The 18,181-nt window shown below is 43.2% G+C and overlaps 1 protein-coding gene across 10 annotated transcripts in view; it reads right to left on the bottom strand.

The window, feature by feature from the left end:
• Window positions 1-18,181, bottom strand: part of LOC123746522 (uncharacterized) — a 200,480-nt gene that overhangs the window by 129,018 nt on the left and 53,281 nt on the right. For 5 of the 10 annotated variants that reach the window (XR_011227979.1, XM_045728079.2, XM_069321736.1 and 2 more), the window contains exon 1: window positions 10,370-11,083. The exons of the other annotated variants lie outside the window; for them this stretch is intronic. Coding sequence is in view for 4 of the 5 variants with exons in the window: in XM_045728079.2 (XP_045584035.1) it covers window positions 10,370-10,402 (33 nt within the window). In the remaining variant the exon portion in view is untranslated. Of the gene's footprint in view, window positions 1-10,369; window positions 11,084-18,181 lie in introns of those variants that run through there. 10 annotated transcript variants of the gene reach the window in all.

The raw sequence follows: 18,181 nt of genomic DNA, 5'->3' as shown, positions 1-18,181 counted from the left end.
GGCTACTTTATTGTGTTCTTTAAAGGTAAGGTCTTCCGACATGAGTACACCCAGATCCTTTACATTGCCTTTTCGTTCTATGTTATGATTTGCCTGAGTTTTGTACGTGGTTTCCGTTTTTATATTTTCAATTTTTCCGTAGCGCATGAGCTGGAACTTATCCTCGTTAAACACCATATTATTGTGCCAGTTGAGAGAGGAGGGGGGTGCCAGTGGAGGGGCGTGGTGCCAGTTGAGAGAGCGGGGGTGCCAGTGGAAAGATATTTTACAGCCTATCCCAGAGCCAGTGATCCTTGGAACAATTCGCAATAGGTAACCACTCCAACCACCAATAACATCTCTCGAACAAGCCACAGCAACAAGAGAGATCACACTGTATCACCAGGTGACCTTTGATGACCCAAGGCACCGCGTTGCATCACCATCAGGGAGTCGGTCGGCCGAGCGGACAGCACGCTAGTCTTGTGATCCTGTGGTCCTGGGTTCGATCCCAGGCGCCGGCGAGAAACAATGGGCAGAGTTTCTTTCACCCTATACCCCTGTTACCTAGCAGTAAAATAGGTACCTGGGTGTTAGTCAGCTGTCACGGGCTGCTTCCTGGGGGTGAGTCCTGGTCGAGGACCGGGCCACGGGGACACTAAAAAAAAAAAAAGCCCCGAAATCATCTCAAGATAACCATAGGCAACAGTCCAATATACCAAGATAACGTGATGGTAACAGGCATTGCCACTAATGACCTTCAGGAGCATGGTAATGTAATGAGGCATTTAAAGGAGAACAGCAGTTAGGGTCGTCCTGCTCCAAGTGCCATGAGGACAGACTCGCCCACCACGGGTTGACAACCACTGATGTGAGTAACTCAAAATAATAATAGTTGACTATTAATAACCCTCCACCGACTCAAATCACCCCTAATGTGTCGTCTCTAAGCCAGGCTGGGGGGGCCTACTCAGGGGGGCCAGGCTGGAGTGTAGAAGTTTCCACTTTACGTCTCCTCTTACGAAACCTGTACATCTTTCCTCGATCCTGGCAGCTTAGTCTGTATTTAATTAAACTTAGAATCTATTATACTTTGAAACTATTTGTATTATAAGCAGCTTCATAGAGCTTTGAAGTTTAAAGTGTTTAATAAACGTACTGTATAGCTGCCATGAATAGGGGAAGATGTAGAGGCTTCTGTAAGTAGACACGTTTCAAGAGGTGTAGAGCAGGGCATTTTACCCAGCTACTTTGGATCAAGATGGGGATCGAATCAACGTTCTTTGGTCACCTTAGACACACGCCTTACCCCACGAACCAAGATATGCTCAGCAAGTTACACCAGGTGGGAGCCCGCCCGAGCCCGCTAGGAACAACCTGGCATACTGAAGCTTCAGCTTTAAGAATGGCAAAGACCCATTAAGAATGGGTCGTGTTCCTTACCTAGCTGATACCACCGGTTGGTATGCGATATATATAATACCAGATATGCTGGCGGACTGATTAATGACTGAATATACTAAGTATATCACCTATTTCTAATCGCCTAAGATTATGCTACACCTGCCCAACCACTTGGGCTGGACGGTAGAGCGACGGTCTCGCTTCATGCAGGTCGGCGTTCAATCCCCGACCATGTAAATGGTTGGACACCATTCCTTTACCCCCGTCCCATCCCAAATCCTGACACCGTCCCAGTGCTATATAGTCGTACTGGCTTGACGCTTTCCCCCTGCCTTAAGAATACTAATGGCTGGTTCCATCAGTAGCCAAGTGGTCTTCCAAGCAGCTGCAAGAGGAGTAACAATTGCTGATGTTGCTGGGTGTCTTCGCATAAACCTCCGCACAATTAACATGCAATCACAGGATGCAATCTTCCCGGGGTTCCGGGAATCAATTCGCGGCCCGGTCTCTGGCCCAGAGCCTCCTGGTTGGCGGTCTGGTCAAGGAGGGTAGTTAGACGTCGCTGCTTGCATCGTACGACTCAAGATTAGAGGGCAGTTGATGGTAAGAATTAAACAATCCATACTGATGTGTCAGGGTCATGTAAGAGGTGCATACAAAATAGTGCTATAAGCGAGAGGGATGCGTCGGCGTGCGTCTGAATGCTCCGGCGTGCGTCTAAATGCGTCGGCGTGCGTCTGAATGCGTCGGCGTCAAGACTAAAAGTAGCTTCAACAGAGTGGAGAGCCATCTCCATCTGTGTGCCCTTATTAGCTTTATATTTTGTATAACTTCGCTAGTAAAGCAACAACAAAACTGTGTTCCAAGTATTCTTGTACAATGTGTCTAGGCACGAAGTCAGTGACGAAAATTCTTTACATTTACATGACATCTTTTCTTCGTATTACCCCAGCGTGGGGAGATTTACAAGGCAGGGGGGGGGGGCTTCTGTATATTTAAAATAGCGGTACTAATGGAAGAATGGACTTTCCAAAACTCCCGCTAGCTCAGCATCCGCCTCTGCGCATGCGCAGAGTCGCTTTCAGGACTGGCGGGACTTTTCAAAACTCCCGCCACCTCAGAATCCGCCTCTGCGCATGCGCCGAGTCGCTTTCAGGACTGGCGGGACTTTTCAAAACTCCCGCCAGCTCAGAATCCGCCTCTGCGCATGCGCCGAGTCGCTTTCAGGACTGGCGGGACTTTTCAAAACTCCCGCCAGCTTAGCATCCGCCTCTGCGCAGGCGCCGAGTCGCTTCCAGGACTGTTCCACTGACTTGTCAGGACTGTACGAGGCATGCAGGACTATAGTGTCTTGAGGCCTTGAATTGCAGAGACGGTTGCAACGGAAGAAACAATGACGGGGATAAAAAAAAATGAGAAAGAGGGTAGAAGTGGCTTCCTCTTTGCATCCTACATTTCGGATGAGTTTTCAGACCTCTTGTTAGATTGAGTCGCACTTGGTGGTGTTACGTGAATCCCCTGCATAGCAGTGGAACTGCCTTTTCCCCTCACCTTCAATGGCTCTGCACTGGAAATCTACATTTACACCTGCCCAGATGAGTCGTCGCGGGATAGGAGATATAATCAAGGACTAAAGAGTTAATCCAGGGAAATGGATTAAAGAGAAAAGAGAATAACTAAATTCAATACTGACTGGAAATAATAAAGAAAGTATACGAGCGATAATACTGATAACAAAGGAATAACGGTTTGCGAGGATAATACGGGGATAAAGGCAGACAAAATAATTGTAAAACATGCTAGAGATAGTGAGAATAATCAGACTAAAAAAAAATAAACTGAAATAATGGAAACTTTGAGAATAATATAACAACTCAGAAAACCACCCTTAACTACAAGTCAGACTATTACATAATTACCACCATTAACGAGTAACTATCTACATCTATCAATATATAAAGTCCACGAGGGAGTAAAGAAGAAACAGCTGTACCGAAAATTAGCATGTTGAAGCAGCAAGCACCTGTGCACTACATGAGCAGCTGTGCACCTAATGAGCACTCACTTAGCCTAGCCAATTACCGTAATATACAAGCGCATTCGCGTATTCGCTGTAGCTCTCTAATATATTAATTATCATGTCGAATTGGCAAAAATATGGCCAATGGTTTGAAGGCCAATACGTGAGTTGAGAGGTATACGTTATAATTTAGCCTAGGCTTGATATAAATCAACCCTTCCTCCAAATAGAACCTCGCATTTTTTACGTATATTCTAAAGCCAAAAAAAAACATAATTATTGGAATTGTGCCTAACCATTTCAAGACTGAAAATGAACTGCGAGAACAGACAAGCAAACGCAGGAAAGAAGAAGCCGAAGAAATTAGAATAGGCAGGACAACTGGGAGGGGAAAAGGAGTGGTGGGAGGGAGGAAAGGAGTGGTGGGAGGGAGGAAAGGAGTGGTGGGAGGGAGGAAAGGAGTGGTGGGAGGGAGGAAAGGAGTGGTGGGAGGGAGGAAAGGAGTGGTGGGAGGGAGGAAAGGAGTGGTGGGAGGGAGGAAAGGAGTGGTGGGAGGGAGGAAAGGAGTGGTGGGAGGGAGGGAGGAAAGGAGTGGTGGGAGGGAGGGAGGAAAGGAGTGGTGGGAGGGAGGGAGGAAAGGAGTGGTGGGAGGGAGGAAAGGAGTGGTGGGAGGGAGGAAAGGAGTGGTGGGAGGGGAAAAGGAGTGGTGGGAGGGAGGAAAGGAGTGGTGGGAGGGGAAAAGGAGTGGTGGGAGGGAGGAAAGGAGTGGTGGGAGGGAGGAAAGGAGTGGTGGGAGGGAGGAAAGGAGTGGTGGGAGGGAGGAAAGGAGTGGTGGGAGGGAGGAAAGGAATGGCGATGGGAAGGAAGGTAACATCCAACCTATCAACTGCGCATCATCCATCGGTCAGCAATACATTTTGTTTTCCCAAAGTGCACAGCGTCTTGCTAGAGATCCATCACCTAAGGCTTCCCGCTTCCTCCCTCAGAATCATTGCATCAATTTCTTTCAATTAAACCTACCACCACCACATCTACTACTACTATCCGTTAACACGTCTGTAATCTTCAACCACACACCAACATAGCCTATACCACTCTGCAAACTGTGGATTATGCACTGAAATCAGTCCCAAACCCGTTAGAGACTTAGCCTAATTAAAAACGCTGTACCAACCTCAAATAATTCACCTCCATCGACATCTTTAAAGGCCAGAATCGACAAAGAATTCGAACGTCAAAAAGAGTAAATTATTAAGCAACAGCTTCAAAACTATTAGCAGGGGAGGCATAAAGAGCTAAACCTCACGGCCCACTAGTCAGTTAGGAAAGCACTCAAATTAGAAACAAGAGAATAGGCTACGGTCCTAAAATTGACTCCATATTACCGTAGCCTATTCTCTTGTTCACTGTGCTAAGCCTAAATGGTATTTGCCAATTTTCGACAGTGGTAAAATGCGTTTTTTTTTTTTTGCTAAAGCCACAATGTAATATTGCATAACCAACGGTTTGCACCCAAGGACCCAAGGGAAGGTTTGCACCCAAGGACCCAAGGGAAGGTTTGCACCCAAGGACCCGAGGGAAGGTTTGCACCCAAGGACCCGAGGGAAGGTTTGCACCCAAGGACCCGAGGGAAGGTTTGCACCCAAGGACCCGAGGGAAGGTTTTCAACCTTCCCTTGGGTCCTGCATTAGCAAGACCTATTGCAGGCTGACGAAATAAAATTTACCTGTTCAACATATTTCCTTATTTGTAATCTGAGAATGTTTTCGTCTCTACCATCTGTTCCCTGTGGATATATTGTCATCTGCGTGTGCTTAGTGATTAGTATTAATTATTAATCATTTATTTTCAGTGACAAACCAGTGCCTCCCCAGCCCCCTCCACATGTGCCTTAACAGGAACTAAGCTAGAAGTAAAGTTAGAAAAGTGTTTTAACGAAATCATGATTAAAGAAATCGTCAATGAATCTTAGATGTTAATATCAATGTTACTAAACGTCTTTACTAAGCATCATCTGGAAAAGTGTGTGGAGTGACAGTAGACAAAGCTTTTTTTAACCATGTCGTAGCTCAGCCGATTAAAGTAGCGTCTGGGATCTTCTCGGACGTAGGTTCGAACTCCACAAGGGCCTCGTTACGGCCCTTGTGGATTTGTTCATTTGATGCATCACGCTATTGTGATTTCTGTGTGTAATAAAGCTTACAATCTACCCGACACTCCAAAACGCTCGGTTAAATGTATTACTGTAAGTACATGGGAGTGTACTTACAGTAATAATACATGACTAAGTACATGGGAGTAAGGATACGTAAAAAATAAATAAAAAAATAAAAAATCCTCAGACTGTTGCAATGCCACCTTCCTTGATCTCGTATCACCCACTAACACTGCAGACCGCTATGTCATTCCGTGTGAGGTCGCAAAATTGTGTTGGCTGAATGGCTTCATTCCTGGTTCAGAGGTTAGCCTACTTAACCAACAGGAAGTCATCTGCACTGTTCCAAGGGCACACAAGTGGAACAAGAGACGTTTGAACTAGGCACGTGGCACAGAAGTGTTCTTAGTCCTAATTTAAAGTATTAATGCGCTCCTGAACACACTGACTAGAAGCCTAATGAACACATCATTAGGATTAGTCATGTTATTATGATCGCTATGCCGGGCTTGGGGACTACATCACAACATCAATTCACAAGCATCAAAACAGTTGTAACTCTGTATGCGAAGTGCTAATATTATTATATATATATATATATATAATATATATATATAAAAATATATATATATATATATATATATATATATATATATATATATATATATATATATATATATATATATATATATGTCGTACCTAGTAGCCAGAACTCACTTCTATGCCTACTATGCAAGGCCCGATTTGCCTAATAAGCCAAGTTTTCATGAATTAATTGTTTTTCGACTACCTAACCTAACGTTTTCGGCTACCTAACCTATAAAGATAGGTTAGGTTAGGTAAGGTTGGTTAGGTTCGGTCATATATCTACGTTAATCTTAACTCCAATAAAAAAAAATTTACCTCATACATAATGAAATGGGTAGCTTTATCATTTCATAAGAAAAATATTTGAGAAAATATATTAATTCAGGAAAACTTGGCTTATTAGGCAAATCGGGCCTTGCATAGTAGGCCGAGAAGTGCGTTATGGCTACTAGGTACGACATTATATATATATATATATATATATATATATATATATATATATATATATATATATATTATTGAAAAGGCGTAGCCTATGCTGCACCCGCTGCGTTAGTGCTTAATATTATTTACGATGGCTTGAAAACATTTAAAACTAAGCCATGAAGATTAATTATCCTCAGATGACTTCCCGTGTATCACACACACACTACCATAACACGAGGAACTTCATATCTTATACACCGGTAATTGTGTTACTGATATAAATGGGCTCCTTAGGCTAACTGGTATTAGATGTTATCGCTAATTTATTAAAATCCTTATATACAGCAGCCCTTCAGAATTTGCGCATCTCAAAATTCTTAAAAATGGAATAACTAATTCGCAATTGAAGCCAGAATACATCAGATTGAGAAACAGGGTCAGATAATGACACAAATGAAACAATGGGAGAGATCTTAGGATAGCCTGGAGATATGACCTGCATAAATAAATTTGTTGGAATCAGGAGAACTTGTAGCCTGGTTGATACTTGGTTGATGGGGTTCTGGGAGTTCTACTCCCCAAGCCCGGCCCGAGGCCAGGCTTGACTTGTGAGAGTTTGGTCCACAAGGCTGTTGCTTGGAGCGGCCCGCAGGCACACATACCCACCACAGCCCGCTTGGTCCGGCACTCCTTGTAGCGAGTGTAGAATTAATGGTATGTGACTGTCACATACCCATCGTGTTCAGCTGCGAGAACACGTGTGCGCGCGCGTGCAGGTGTAGACAAGATACTCATGTAATTACTTAACTTCAAAATTACCTAAACGCAAAACCCCTCTCGTAATCAACACCCCCTTCCCTCCATACACCTCGGGGAGCTTCCCCTTACCCCAATACACATCCCAAACTTTCCTAATCAACATCCCATCCCCTTCCAAACACCCCGGCAGCCCCCCCCCCCCCAACTCACCCCCAAAACAAAGCCTTGACATTTTATGATTCAACACGGCGTCTCACCCTCTACCTGGATACACACACACGCTGGCACGGACACTCGCCATCTCCACCTGGTAATACGCATGTGTGTCTTGCTTAATACATGTGAACGCGTCAATAACGCACGCGGACACGTCAATAACGCATGCGGACGCGTCAATAACGCACGCGGACGCGTCAATAACGCACGCGGACGCGTCAATAACGCATGCGGACGCATCACGACCTGTGCGTTATTTAAATTCCCAGAGCGGATTCCAAGAGCTTCACTGCCAAAGTCGGGCTTCGGGTCTGGCTTTTGATAACGTGATCCAACAGGCTGTTGTTGCTTGGAGCGGCCCGCAGGTCAACCTAGCCACTACAACTTCTTTGGTCCGTCACTTCCTGCCGGAACCTGTTTAATTGTTTCTTGTCAACATGGCGCTATTTTTGGTACATGTGAGACAGCTTACTCTATTTGCTAGGAAAAAGCATGACAGCTTATCCTATGTAGGTAACGACAGCTTACATTATATAGGTAGCATAAGGGAGCCAAAACCCATTAGCCAATTGCTAGTTGTGGCTGGCTAGTGACGGCTGGCTAGTATGCTATAGACCCTCAGAGCGAAAGGCACGGAAGGAAATGCAGAATATAACCAATGAGGAGCAGAATAGGCACAATCAGATAACACTGTCTGAACATCAGAGGTCCACGGCAGCTCAACACCCTCCCAGCAAGCATTAGAAATATTGCCGGAACGAAGGTGGATGTATTCAAGAGGCACTTGAACTGGTTCTTGCAATAAGTGCCGAACCAACTGGGCTGTGGTAGATATGTGGGCCTGCGGGCAGCTCCAAGCAACAGCATATTGGACCAAGATATCACATGTCGAGCCTGGCTTCAGGCCGCGCTCGGGGAGTACAGGAACTCCGGAAACCCTCTCGAATTATGGGAAGTCAGTATGGTCCAGTTCTGTTTAACTTCGTGTCGTCGAATGAACGAAAACTATCCTAATCATGCGAATTCTTATAATAGTAATAATATAATATATAATTTGATTTAGGATTGGGGCAAGGAATACAGCATCACAAAGCTCCCATACTGCTGCGATAACCATTCAGAGCTTCAAGACTGAAAAGCGAGAGGTGCGAGGCAAGGCGCGTCAATTAAACCACATTGCAGGTTCCCAAGGCCTAGCGCGTACAACTGTGGTGGTGGAGTCCACAGTAAATAAACACCTTAGCTTAGACGCGGTCGCGGCAGACTCCATACAGTTTTAAATTTAGACACGATAGAGCCTAATAGGTTCGGGAATCTGTTCACCGGTTGATTGACAGTTGAGAAGCGGAAAGAAAGCGCCGAAGCTCAACCCCCGCAAGCACAAGTAGGCGAACATTATATTTAATTATTTATATACATATACAAGAATTCTTACATTCTTGTACAGCCACTAGCACGCATAGCGTTTCGGGCAGGTCCTCAATCCTATTTTTTCCCTGGAATACGACCCGCCAAATCGTTTAATAACTAGGTACCCATTTTACTGTCGGGTGAATAGAGGCTACAGTTAAGGATTGGCGTCCGGTCAATCCTCCCCGACCAGGATACGAACCCAGGCCAAAGCCCTTGCGAAGCGCCGGACGAGTGTTTTACCACAGCGCCACGAAGACTGCACATACATTACATACATATGTATGGTCCAGGTTAGGTTTAGTCTGCTTTAGGTTAATTTGAGTTAGTCTTGAGTTTAGTCAGCCTCGAGTCAGGCCAGCCTCGAGCTAGGACAGCCTCGAGTCAGGCCAGTCTCGAGCTAGGACAGCCTCGAGCTAGGACAGCCTCGAGCTAGGACAGCCTCGAGCTAGGACAGCCTCGAGCTAGGACAGCCTCGAGTCAGGTCAGCCTCGAGTCAGGTCAGCCTCGAGTCAGGTCAGCCTCGAGTCAGGTCAGCCTCGAGTCAGGTCAGCCTCGAGTCAGGCCAGCCTCGAGTCAGGACAGCCTCGAGCTAGGACAGCCTCGAGCTAGGACAGCCTCGAGCTAGGACAGCCTCGAGCTAGGACTGCCTCGAGCTAGGACAGCCTCGAGTCAGGTCAGGTCAGCCTCGAGCTAGGTCAGCCTCGAGCTAGGACAGCCTCGAGCTAGGACAGCCTCGAGCTAGGACAGCCTCGAGTCAGGTCAGCCTCGAGTCAGGCCAGCCTCGAGCCAGGCCAGCCTCGAGCTAGGCCAGCCTCGAGCTAGGACAGCCTCGAGCTAGGACAGCCTCGAGCTAGGACAGCCTCGAGCTAGGACAGCCTCGAGCTAGGACAGCCTCGAGCCAGGACAGCCTCGAGCTAGGTTTTAAAACCAGGTGGTGAGCCGTGTTGAGTACGACGTGACCTCTCCCCCCCCCCCCCCAGGGTATTGACATTAGGCTGCTAGGGTGAGCCAGGGCAGGTGTGGAGTAGCGGGTAAGGCGCCAACCACAATATAAATCGTTGGAGCCCCTTTTCCGACACCACTGTGGACAGTTCTTTACATAATTCAGAAGAATTAAAATAATTCAGGTCTTAAAACAAGGCAATTAGTAGCCTTAAGCAATGCAGAATTGTCATCAGTTGATGAATTAACCATCAGAGAATGTACATATCTTTATTAATACGTAAAAATACTTAGGAATCTCCTTTGTTTAAAACCATTCGTACGTGATCCTAAAGTTTCATTCACTTGAACCATCAGAGCCTGGAACCGCGGATCACAAAAGCAGCAGTCCTACCAAGCTACAAGTATCAACAATAAAGGAGGCTCCCAAGGACCCGCCAAATAGTCATGTCTTGAAAGGTTCTTACCTGCTCACTGGCGTCTGCCGTGTTCAGGATCATCCGGATGATGATGAAGTAACTTGCCTAGTTTTTCTTTCCAAGATCTGGCAAGCAAACTTGCCTTTTCCCAAGGCCTCGAGCCTAAATGCTGTCAGTTACGGTTCCTGTCAAGTTGGCAGCCACGTAGGGCAATGTTTGCTTCACTTTGTCAACACAACACACACTACTAGTCCCAATACCCACACCGCCACGGTGACGTCTCATGTCAGTCGTTGAAAGCATGAAACAACGACGGAATGCTTGGCTGAACAGCTGGCCTGCTTTGGGTGTACACCTCGCAGCAAGCAAGCAAGCAGGGGAGGCTGGCTGGCTGGCTCTCTCACCAGCACATCAACACCCAACTGATAATTATGTTTTTACCCCAGATTTTATAATTCTCAGTTTAGCACAGCGTAGCATCAGCAGTTGCCTCGGGAAAGCAACACCATGGGACCTCTCCACACCAAATAAACCGTTTCACTCGCTGTAAAAAAACACACACACACAATACCAAGTGTTCAAGGATAGACGAGTTCCATTGGCCGAGCTTGAGACGCACCCACACACCTCTACGTGTGCTTGCTCCTCACACAGACGACTACCAAAGTTAATCCCAACGGTAAACGCATGCCAAAGCCAAGCTGTCACCTGAGGAGACGAGCCACAACCCACCTCCGCACGTTCTCAGTGTAAACTAACCCTTGATTGGCCGGAGGAACGTGGTGCCCCACTACCTACATGCCAAACGTACGATACCACTATTAATTAACAAACATGACATTCATCCCCCAACGCACCGCTGCACCACATTACTAAATCACCAATCGCGAGTTTAATACAACATTAAAAACAATCGAGGACACCTCAACACGTCTGCACTTAACACATCGAACAGGAAGCAGCGGCAACTGCTAATCCCGACCGGGGTACCGAACGCAAATTTCTTTGTACGACAGGAAACGGGGAGGAAGTCAGCCATGCGCGCGGAGCCTTGCATTCCCCTACAAATATTATTAATATTCCCGCACAAACCTCCACGTCAGTGAATCAGCGTGTGGCACTCTCTGCATCACGATCAGGAAATTACATGGCCATCAGGCACTGCTCAGAGGATCGTAATTTGGAATACAGGTTATTGTTTTCCTCTGGGCATTATTGTTCGGTATTTATAAACATTGAATGACTAGGCTGGGACTGTGGACTAGGCTAATCTGGGACTGGGGACTAGGCTAATCTGGGACTGTGGACTAGGCTAATCTGGGACTGGGGACTAGGCTAATCTGGGACTGTGGACTAGGCTAATCTGGGACTGTGGACTAGGCTAATCTGGGACTGGGGACTAGGCTAATCTGGGACTGTGGACTAGGCTAATCTGGGACTTGGGACTAGGCTAATCTGGCCTTCATAAATAAAGGCCAAATACTCCTTAATACTTCCGCCAATTCCCATTGACTACAAATAAATAAAAAAATGATTATTTCTAATATATAATAACATATATATTATTAACATGTATCATTATAATACCATTTTTTTTATGTTGTTTAGCTATGTTTTTAAAAAATGACAAGCGGTTCACCCACTTTCTGTCTGCAAATGTAAATACTTCAGAAATCAACCTTGCCTTGGAATTACTATGTAAACAGCCTAGGAATTACTATGTAAACAGCCTTGGAATTACTATGTAAACAGCCTAGGAATTACTATGTAAACAGCCCAGGAATTACTATGTAAACAGCCTAGGAATTACTATGTAAACAGCCTAGGAATTACTATGTAAACAGCCTAGGAATTACTATGTAAACAGCCTAGGAATTACTATGTAAACAGCCTAGGAATTACTATGTAAAGAGCCTTGGAATTACTATGTAAACAGCCTTGGAATTACTATGTAAACAGCCTAGGAATTACTATGTAAACAGCCTAGGAATTACTATGTAAACAGCCTAGGAATTACTATGTAAACAGCCTAGGAATTACTATGTAAACAGCCTTGGAATTACTATGTAAACAGCCTTGGAATTACTATGTAAACAGCCTAGGAATTACTATGTAAACAGCCTAGGAATTACTATGTAAACAGCCTTGGAATTACTATGTAAACGGCCTTGGAATTACTATGTAAACAGCCTAGGAATTACTATGTAAACAGCCTAGGAATTACTATGTAAACAGCCTAGGAATTACTTTGTAAACAGCCTTGGAATTACTATGTAAACAGCCTAGGAATTACTATGTAAACAGCCTAGGAATTACTATGTAAACAGCCTTGGAATTACTATGTAAACAACCCAGGAATTACTATGTAAACAGCCTAGGAATTACTTTGTAAACAGCCTAGGAGTAACTATGTAAACAGCCTTGGAGTTACTATGTAAACAGCCTAGGAATTACTATGTAAACAGCCTAGGAATTACTATGTAAACAGCCTAGGAATTACTATGTAAACAGCCTAGGAATTACTATGTAAACAGCCTTGGAATTACTATGTAAACAGCCTAGGAATTACTATGTAAACAACCCAGGAATTACTATGTAAACAGCCTAGGAATTACTTTGTAAACAGCCTAGGAGTAACTATGTAAACAGCCTAGGAATTACTTTGTAAACAGCCTTGGAGTTACTATGTAAACAGCCTTGGAATTACTATGTAAACAGCCTAGGAATTTATGTGTAAACAGCCTAGGAATTACTATGTAACTAGCCTAGGAATTACTATGTAAACAGCCTAGGAATTACTATGTAAACACCCTAGGAATTACTATGTAAACACCCTAGGAATTACTATGTAACTAGCCTAGGAATTACTATGTAAACAGCCTAGGAATTACTATGTAAACAACCTAGGAATCACTATGTAAACAATGTAGTTGTGTACAGAGAGTGTGAGTGGGGAGTGTGTGTGTGCGAGTATATATATAGAGTATATATAGCATGAGTAGACCACAACACCACAACCCCCCAACACCACGTGATCTATGGAGTGTTTCGAGCGTAGATTAAACACATTCACGAATGAATTCGGGTGAATAAAAAATTGTATGAGCCTAGTATAAGCCTTCTGCAACTTTCACTCATGATAGTAACACCAAGCCAAGTCAGAGCTCAAAACAAATATCACTACCATGTTCCAGACATGAAAAATACCACAGCAGGCGCCCAACGTCACCACATAGTATACACATAATAAGGATACATAACATAGGAACGTAAGAATAAAAAAAAATAGCTGCATAAGACCTATTGGGTCATATCACATGTCGGAAAATCCGACACCATTTAATCATACAGATAATAACTGTATTACCAACAAGTTACCCATAGAAAACGTAACTTGTAGTGGAATTACCGTCTATAGAAAACGGGATATCATCACCACATACTATTATAATTCACCAGCTATTCTGCTGGGAATTATTCTTAAATACATTAGTCTTTGGACTTTACCATCATAAAAACATCTTATATAAATTAACTTAATTATCAATATTAAAGTAGAGTAAATGTGACCCTTCTATCACTTCTGAAATGTGGACAATGTAAGCCAGGCGTCAGAGTGAGGAGGAAGGGGCAGCCATTATTGTTATTGAGACCAGAGGCTCACACGGGAGCAAATTCGGCTCCTGTTAAATTTACTTGGACGTAGTGTTATGGAACCCAAAGGTGTACCATTGTCAACACGCTGTCTACAAATACAAGTTAAGTGTCTATCCGAAACCCGTTTATCATTCATTTATGGCCATTAATGTCAGGATATAGGGTTAGCCGGTTAGAACGCGAAATCGCCTCATACTAAAGGTAATTAAGCCAGGTCTTTCATGTTCCATGTACCATATAGTGTTTTCTCTGATATACTTGTCATATATAGGATTCTGGCTTCACAGCTAGCGCACTTTTGACAGGTCAAGACGAGGATGCAAGATTGTGCACCAGTTACTGGGTGATATGGAAGCTACCTCAAAGAGGATAATTTGGTGTCTACACCCTAGTTATACCTGGTGGACTAACCTGCTGTACTATAAGATAAGGAACCTCATCAATGTATGTAGCTATTACTGTAGTTTGATTGGCTGCATATATATTAATTTAATAACCCCCCCTAATGTGTAGAGGATCGATTTGTGAGATTAAGAGATTATTGCAGAAATACAGTCCACTTATCATTATACAAATTGCTATCGAAGTATATAAATTAACGTAAATATAAATTCATATAAATTAAATAAATATAAATCTCACAGGTCGGTTCCCACATTATTTGGTCCTTCGAACCGGATGACGGATTATTTGATCCTATGAACCCACATTTGGTCATCTTAGTACCGGATGAACCAGTTAACCAGTGGATTCATTAAATACTAGTGCAGTGTTATTAAAACAAAGGCCAGCCAGTCAAAGACGGAAGCGTAGCCTCGAGGGAGCTCAGGAGCCTCCCTCAGTTCAGATCTGCCTCATCAGCGGTTTCATGCACACCCACAGAGATTTGGTGGCGTGTTATTTCGTGAAATGACAGCGCTAATATAGAATCCAGCCAAATTAGTGACTGTGTCTTCGCGATATTGTTCACGGATTTCGTGGTGTTACATTTCGCGAGAGATTATCTACGAATTTTGTGGACTTTATTTCGCGAGGTCACTAATAATATTTAATACTTCTAGATAATATTAGAAGTTTCATAGAGGCTAATTAAGAGGCTATTATCAATAATTGTGTATATTATTTCTCCAAAATAGAGAATTATTTAATATATATTGCACTAGTGATCACAATATAATATTTACTAATTGCCAACCCACAACAGGGTAGGATATTAACCATTGACTAGTTGAACTATTATCGTTCATCCTAGTCCCATTATTACCATAGTCAGTTGTACTATATTGATTAACCTAACACCATTAATGAATGGTCCAGACCCTATTTTGGGTGTAATTTTTATCAACTCGAGTTGAGTTGTATATATAATAAATTACTTATGATCATTACACCTTTGAGTGATTAATTAGTGTCTCTACCATCCTAGGGTGATATAGAAGAGCTAACCTAAAGGTACTTCCAATGACACTGGTTTATCACTCAAATCATTAGTGTGGATGATTGTATATATATAATGTGTATTAATTTTAAGTGCTAACCTCTAGTAGAGGTAGGATTATTGCCTAGTGAGTGCATTTTACCCTAGGCTACCATTAGTACTTGCTCACAATTTATGAGCCAGTGGTGCCCAATTAACAAGTCACCATGACTAATCCACAGAAAGCAAAGCGTGCTTTAATATCAAGCAAACGCCAACTAACAAGAGATCTCAACCAATATGAACAGTTGTTATATGAGCCTGTAATTAATTATCGTCGGTTGAAAATACCACTGTTACAGATTCAAACCCAATTGCATATATTGAAAGCAAATAGGAAATCTTACCAAAATCAAGTCCACGACGACGTAGTAGTTGAAGATGTGGAACCATTCCTGTCTGACCTAGCACAATATGAAGAAGAAACTCAAGGCAGGTTGGAACATTTACACAGGATAATTGAATCAGAACAAATAGCAAGTACACCAAATAAAGTAGATAATGTTATGGATGATCTGGATCTTTTTGAGAATAAATGTAAAGCCAGATTAGATCCTTTAATCAACAAGGATAAAGCTTCACCCACTACAGCTTCACCCAATAATATACCACCAGAAATTAAGCAGTTTTCAGACAATTTATCCACAGTCTCTGTGGTTTCTGAAAACCCAATACCTGAGGCTACTAAGTTAACATGCCTCCAAACTAGAGGTGAAGCTGAACCAGTAGTAGAAAATGTAAATGAAAATAGCGACAGCACTAATTTCCCAGTCCAGCCTCCTAGGAATAATGCTGGCAATGAGAAAACTGTCATACATCTAGTACTACAATTGCTGGATTTACCTCAACCTGATCAGACTGCTGACTCATTACAATCCTTCAGCATGGAGTTTGAGTCACTACTAAGAATATTCAGTCTTAAGGTTGATATAACTACTAGTGAATGGATGACCAAAGTAGTCCTTCAACGAAAATTGTCCAGCGATATACTAGATGAATTATATGCACATCAACATAACACCATCCTGACAGTACAGGACATCACTGAAGGTTTACATTCCATCATAAACAAACGACGAGCAAATGAGGAAGTTAAAGCCTCTTGCAAGCCTTCAGAAATAGAAAATAAGAGTCAATTAAAGGGTAAAACAACTACCCTAAATAAACATCAGTCAATTACTCAAACATCAATTTGCAGAAAATCTGACAATGCAGCAGCATCCTCCAAGCCTACTGTTACTAGTTCACCCAAACCGGTAACTTCCAAACGTGCAGTAGGCTGGGGGACATGTATGTTCTGCAAAAAGAAACATTCAACATACCATTGTGCTAATTATCCAACCAGAGACACTCGTATTGAGCGACTCCAGGAATTAGGGAGATGTTCGAGGTGTCTCAAGTCACACAACATAGACTATTGTGATACCCAATTCAACACCTGTAACAGGTGTAGAAGAGGTAGGCACCATGCAGCACTGTGCAAATATACGAAATTAACGTATTCAAGACCCAAGGTGGAAGATAGCATTCCCACCACAGTACAGTACTGCAAGGTGCAACAAACAAAGAGTGTCCAATCGGCAAAGTCTAAAGGTAATACGACTTTGCCTACTGCCCAAATTACCATCCTGAATAAGAGGGCCAAGGTCCATACCCGTGGGTTGTTTGACCAAGGATCCCAAAGAACATATATCACTAAAAAGTTGGCAGATGAATTACAATTAAGGCCTGTAGCCCAGATGTCATTCAACATCTCAGGGTTTGTAACAGATGCAGGACCTCAAGTCTACCAGGTGGTACAACCATCAGTACGCTTAGGCAGGTACGTCTGTCGAGTACAAGCCATTGTGGTGGACAAAATACCAGTAGACCTACAAGTTCAAGGTCTGAGAGCAACAGCCAAATTCCTGAGAAATAGAGGAATAAAATTGGCAGATAATATTAAGTCTGATTACCTCACCGACTTCGGTCTCCTTGTTGGGACAGACTATTGTCATCGATTCATCGGTAGCCCTACTAAATATCAGGGTATAACCATGTTAAACTCTGCAGGAGGTAAATTACTCTCAGGCCCAGTATCAAGCCTGAGGAGACCTATGCCTGCAGATAAACAATACCAATAGAAATCTAAATTTGTCAGCTGATTATATTTCTCCAGTAGCATTATACTAAGGAGATTACAGCTGACTATACCAACAGAGGTTGATGTTAGTATCATCATTTAAAGCTGGAGTTGAGTTCATGAGGCCTCAGTGGCAAATCAGTGAACAGTAGCCTAAAACAGCTACAAGTCACTGCGACCAATGTCACTGAACCCACTGCAGTCTCAGAACCATACTTTACTTTAATGATGAGCTATTCAGTCTTCTGAATCAATTAACTAAATTAAACCCCAATAAATCTGATGACTGATTTGATACATTTATTATTTAATCAAGATGTATTCAATGGGCCTCAGTGTTTATATATCAGTGACCAGTTACCTGAAGAAACTTCAAGTTATATCTAATGTCACTGATCTCACTGCAGTCCCTGAATCATACTTGACTGTAGTACTTGATCACATCCAGTCTTCTGGGTTAAATAATATGTAATAAGGCTTGAATATTAGCCTTTCAAGAGTTGACAGGGAAATGAAATCGCATTAGACTTCTAACCCCTGCAACTCTAGTACGGGACATCCGTCCTGTACGAACAGACACACAAATGTGTGATTACTAACTACT

The sequence above is a fragment of the Procambarus clarkii genome, chromosome 10 (assembly GCF_040958095.1).
Source record: "Procambarus clarkii isolate CNS0578487 chromosome 10, FALCON_Pclarkii_2.0, whole genome shotgun sequence".
NCBI lineage: Eukaryota > Metazoa > Arthropoda > Malacostraca > Decapoda > Cambaridae > Procambarus > Procambarus clarkii.
Note: the sequence above shows the minus strand (reverse complement) of the source record. Positions and strands in the feature narration are given on the sequence as shown.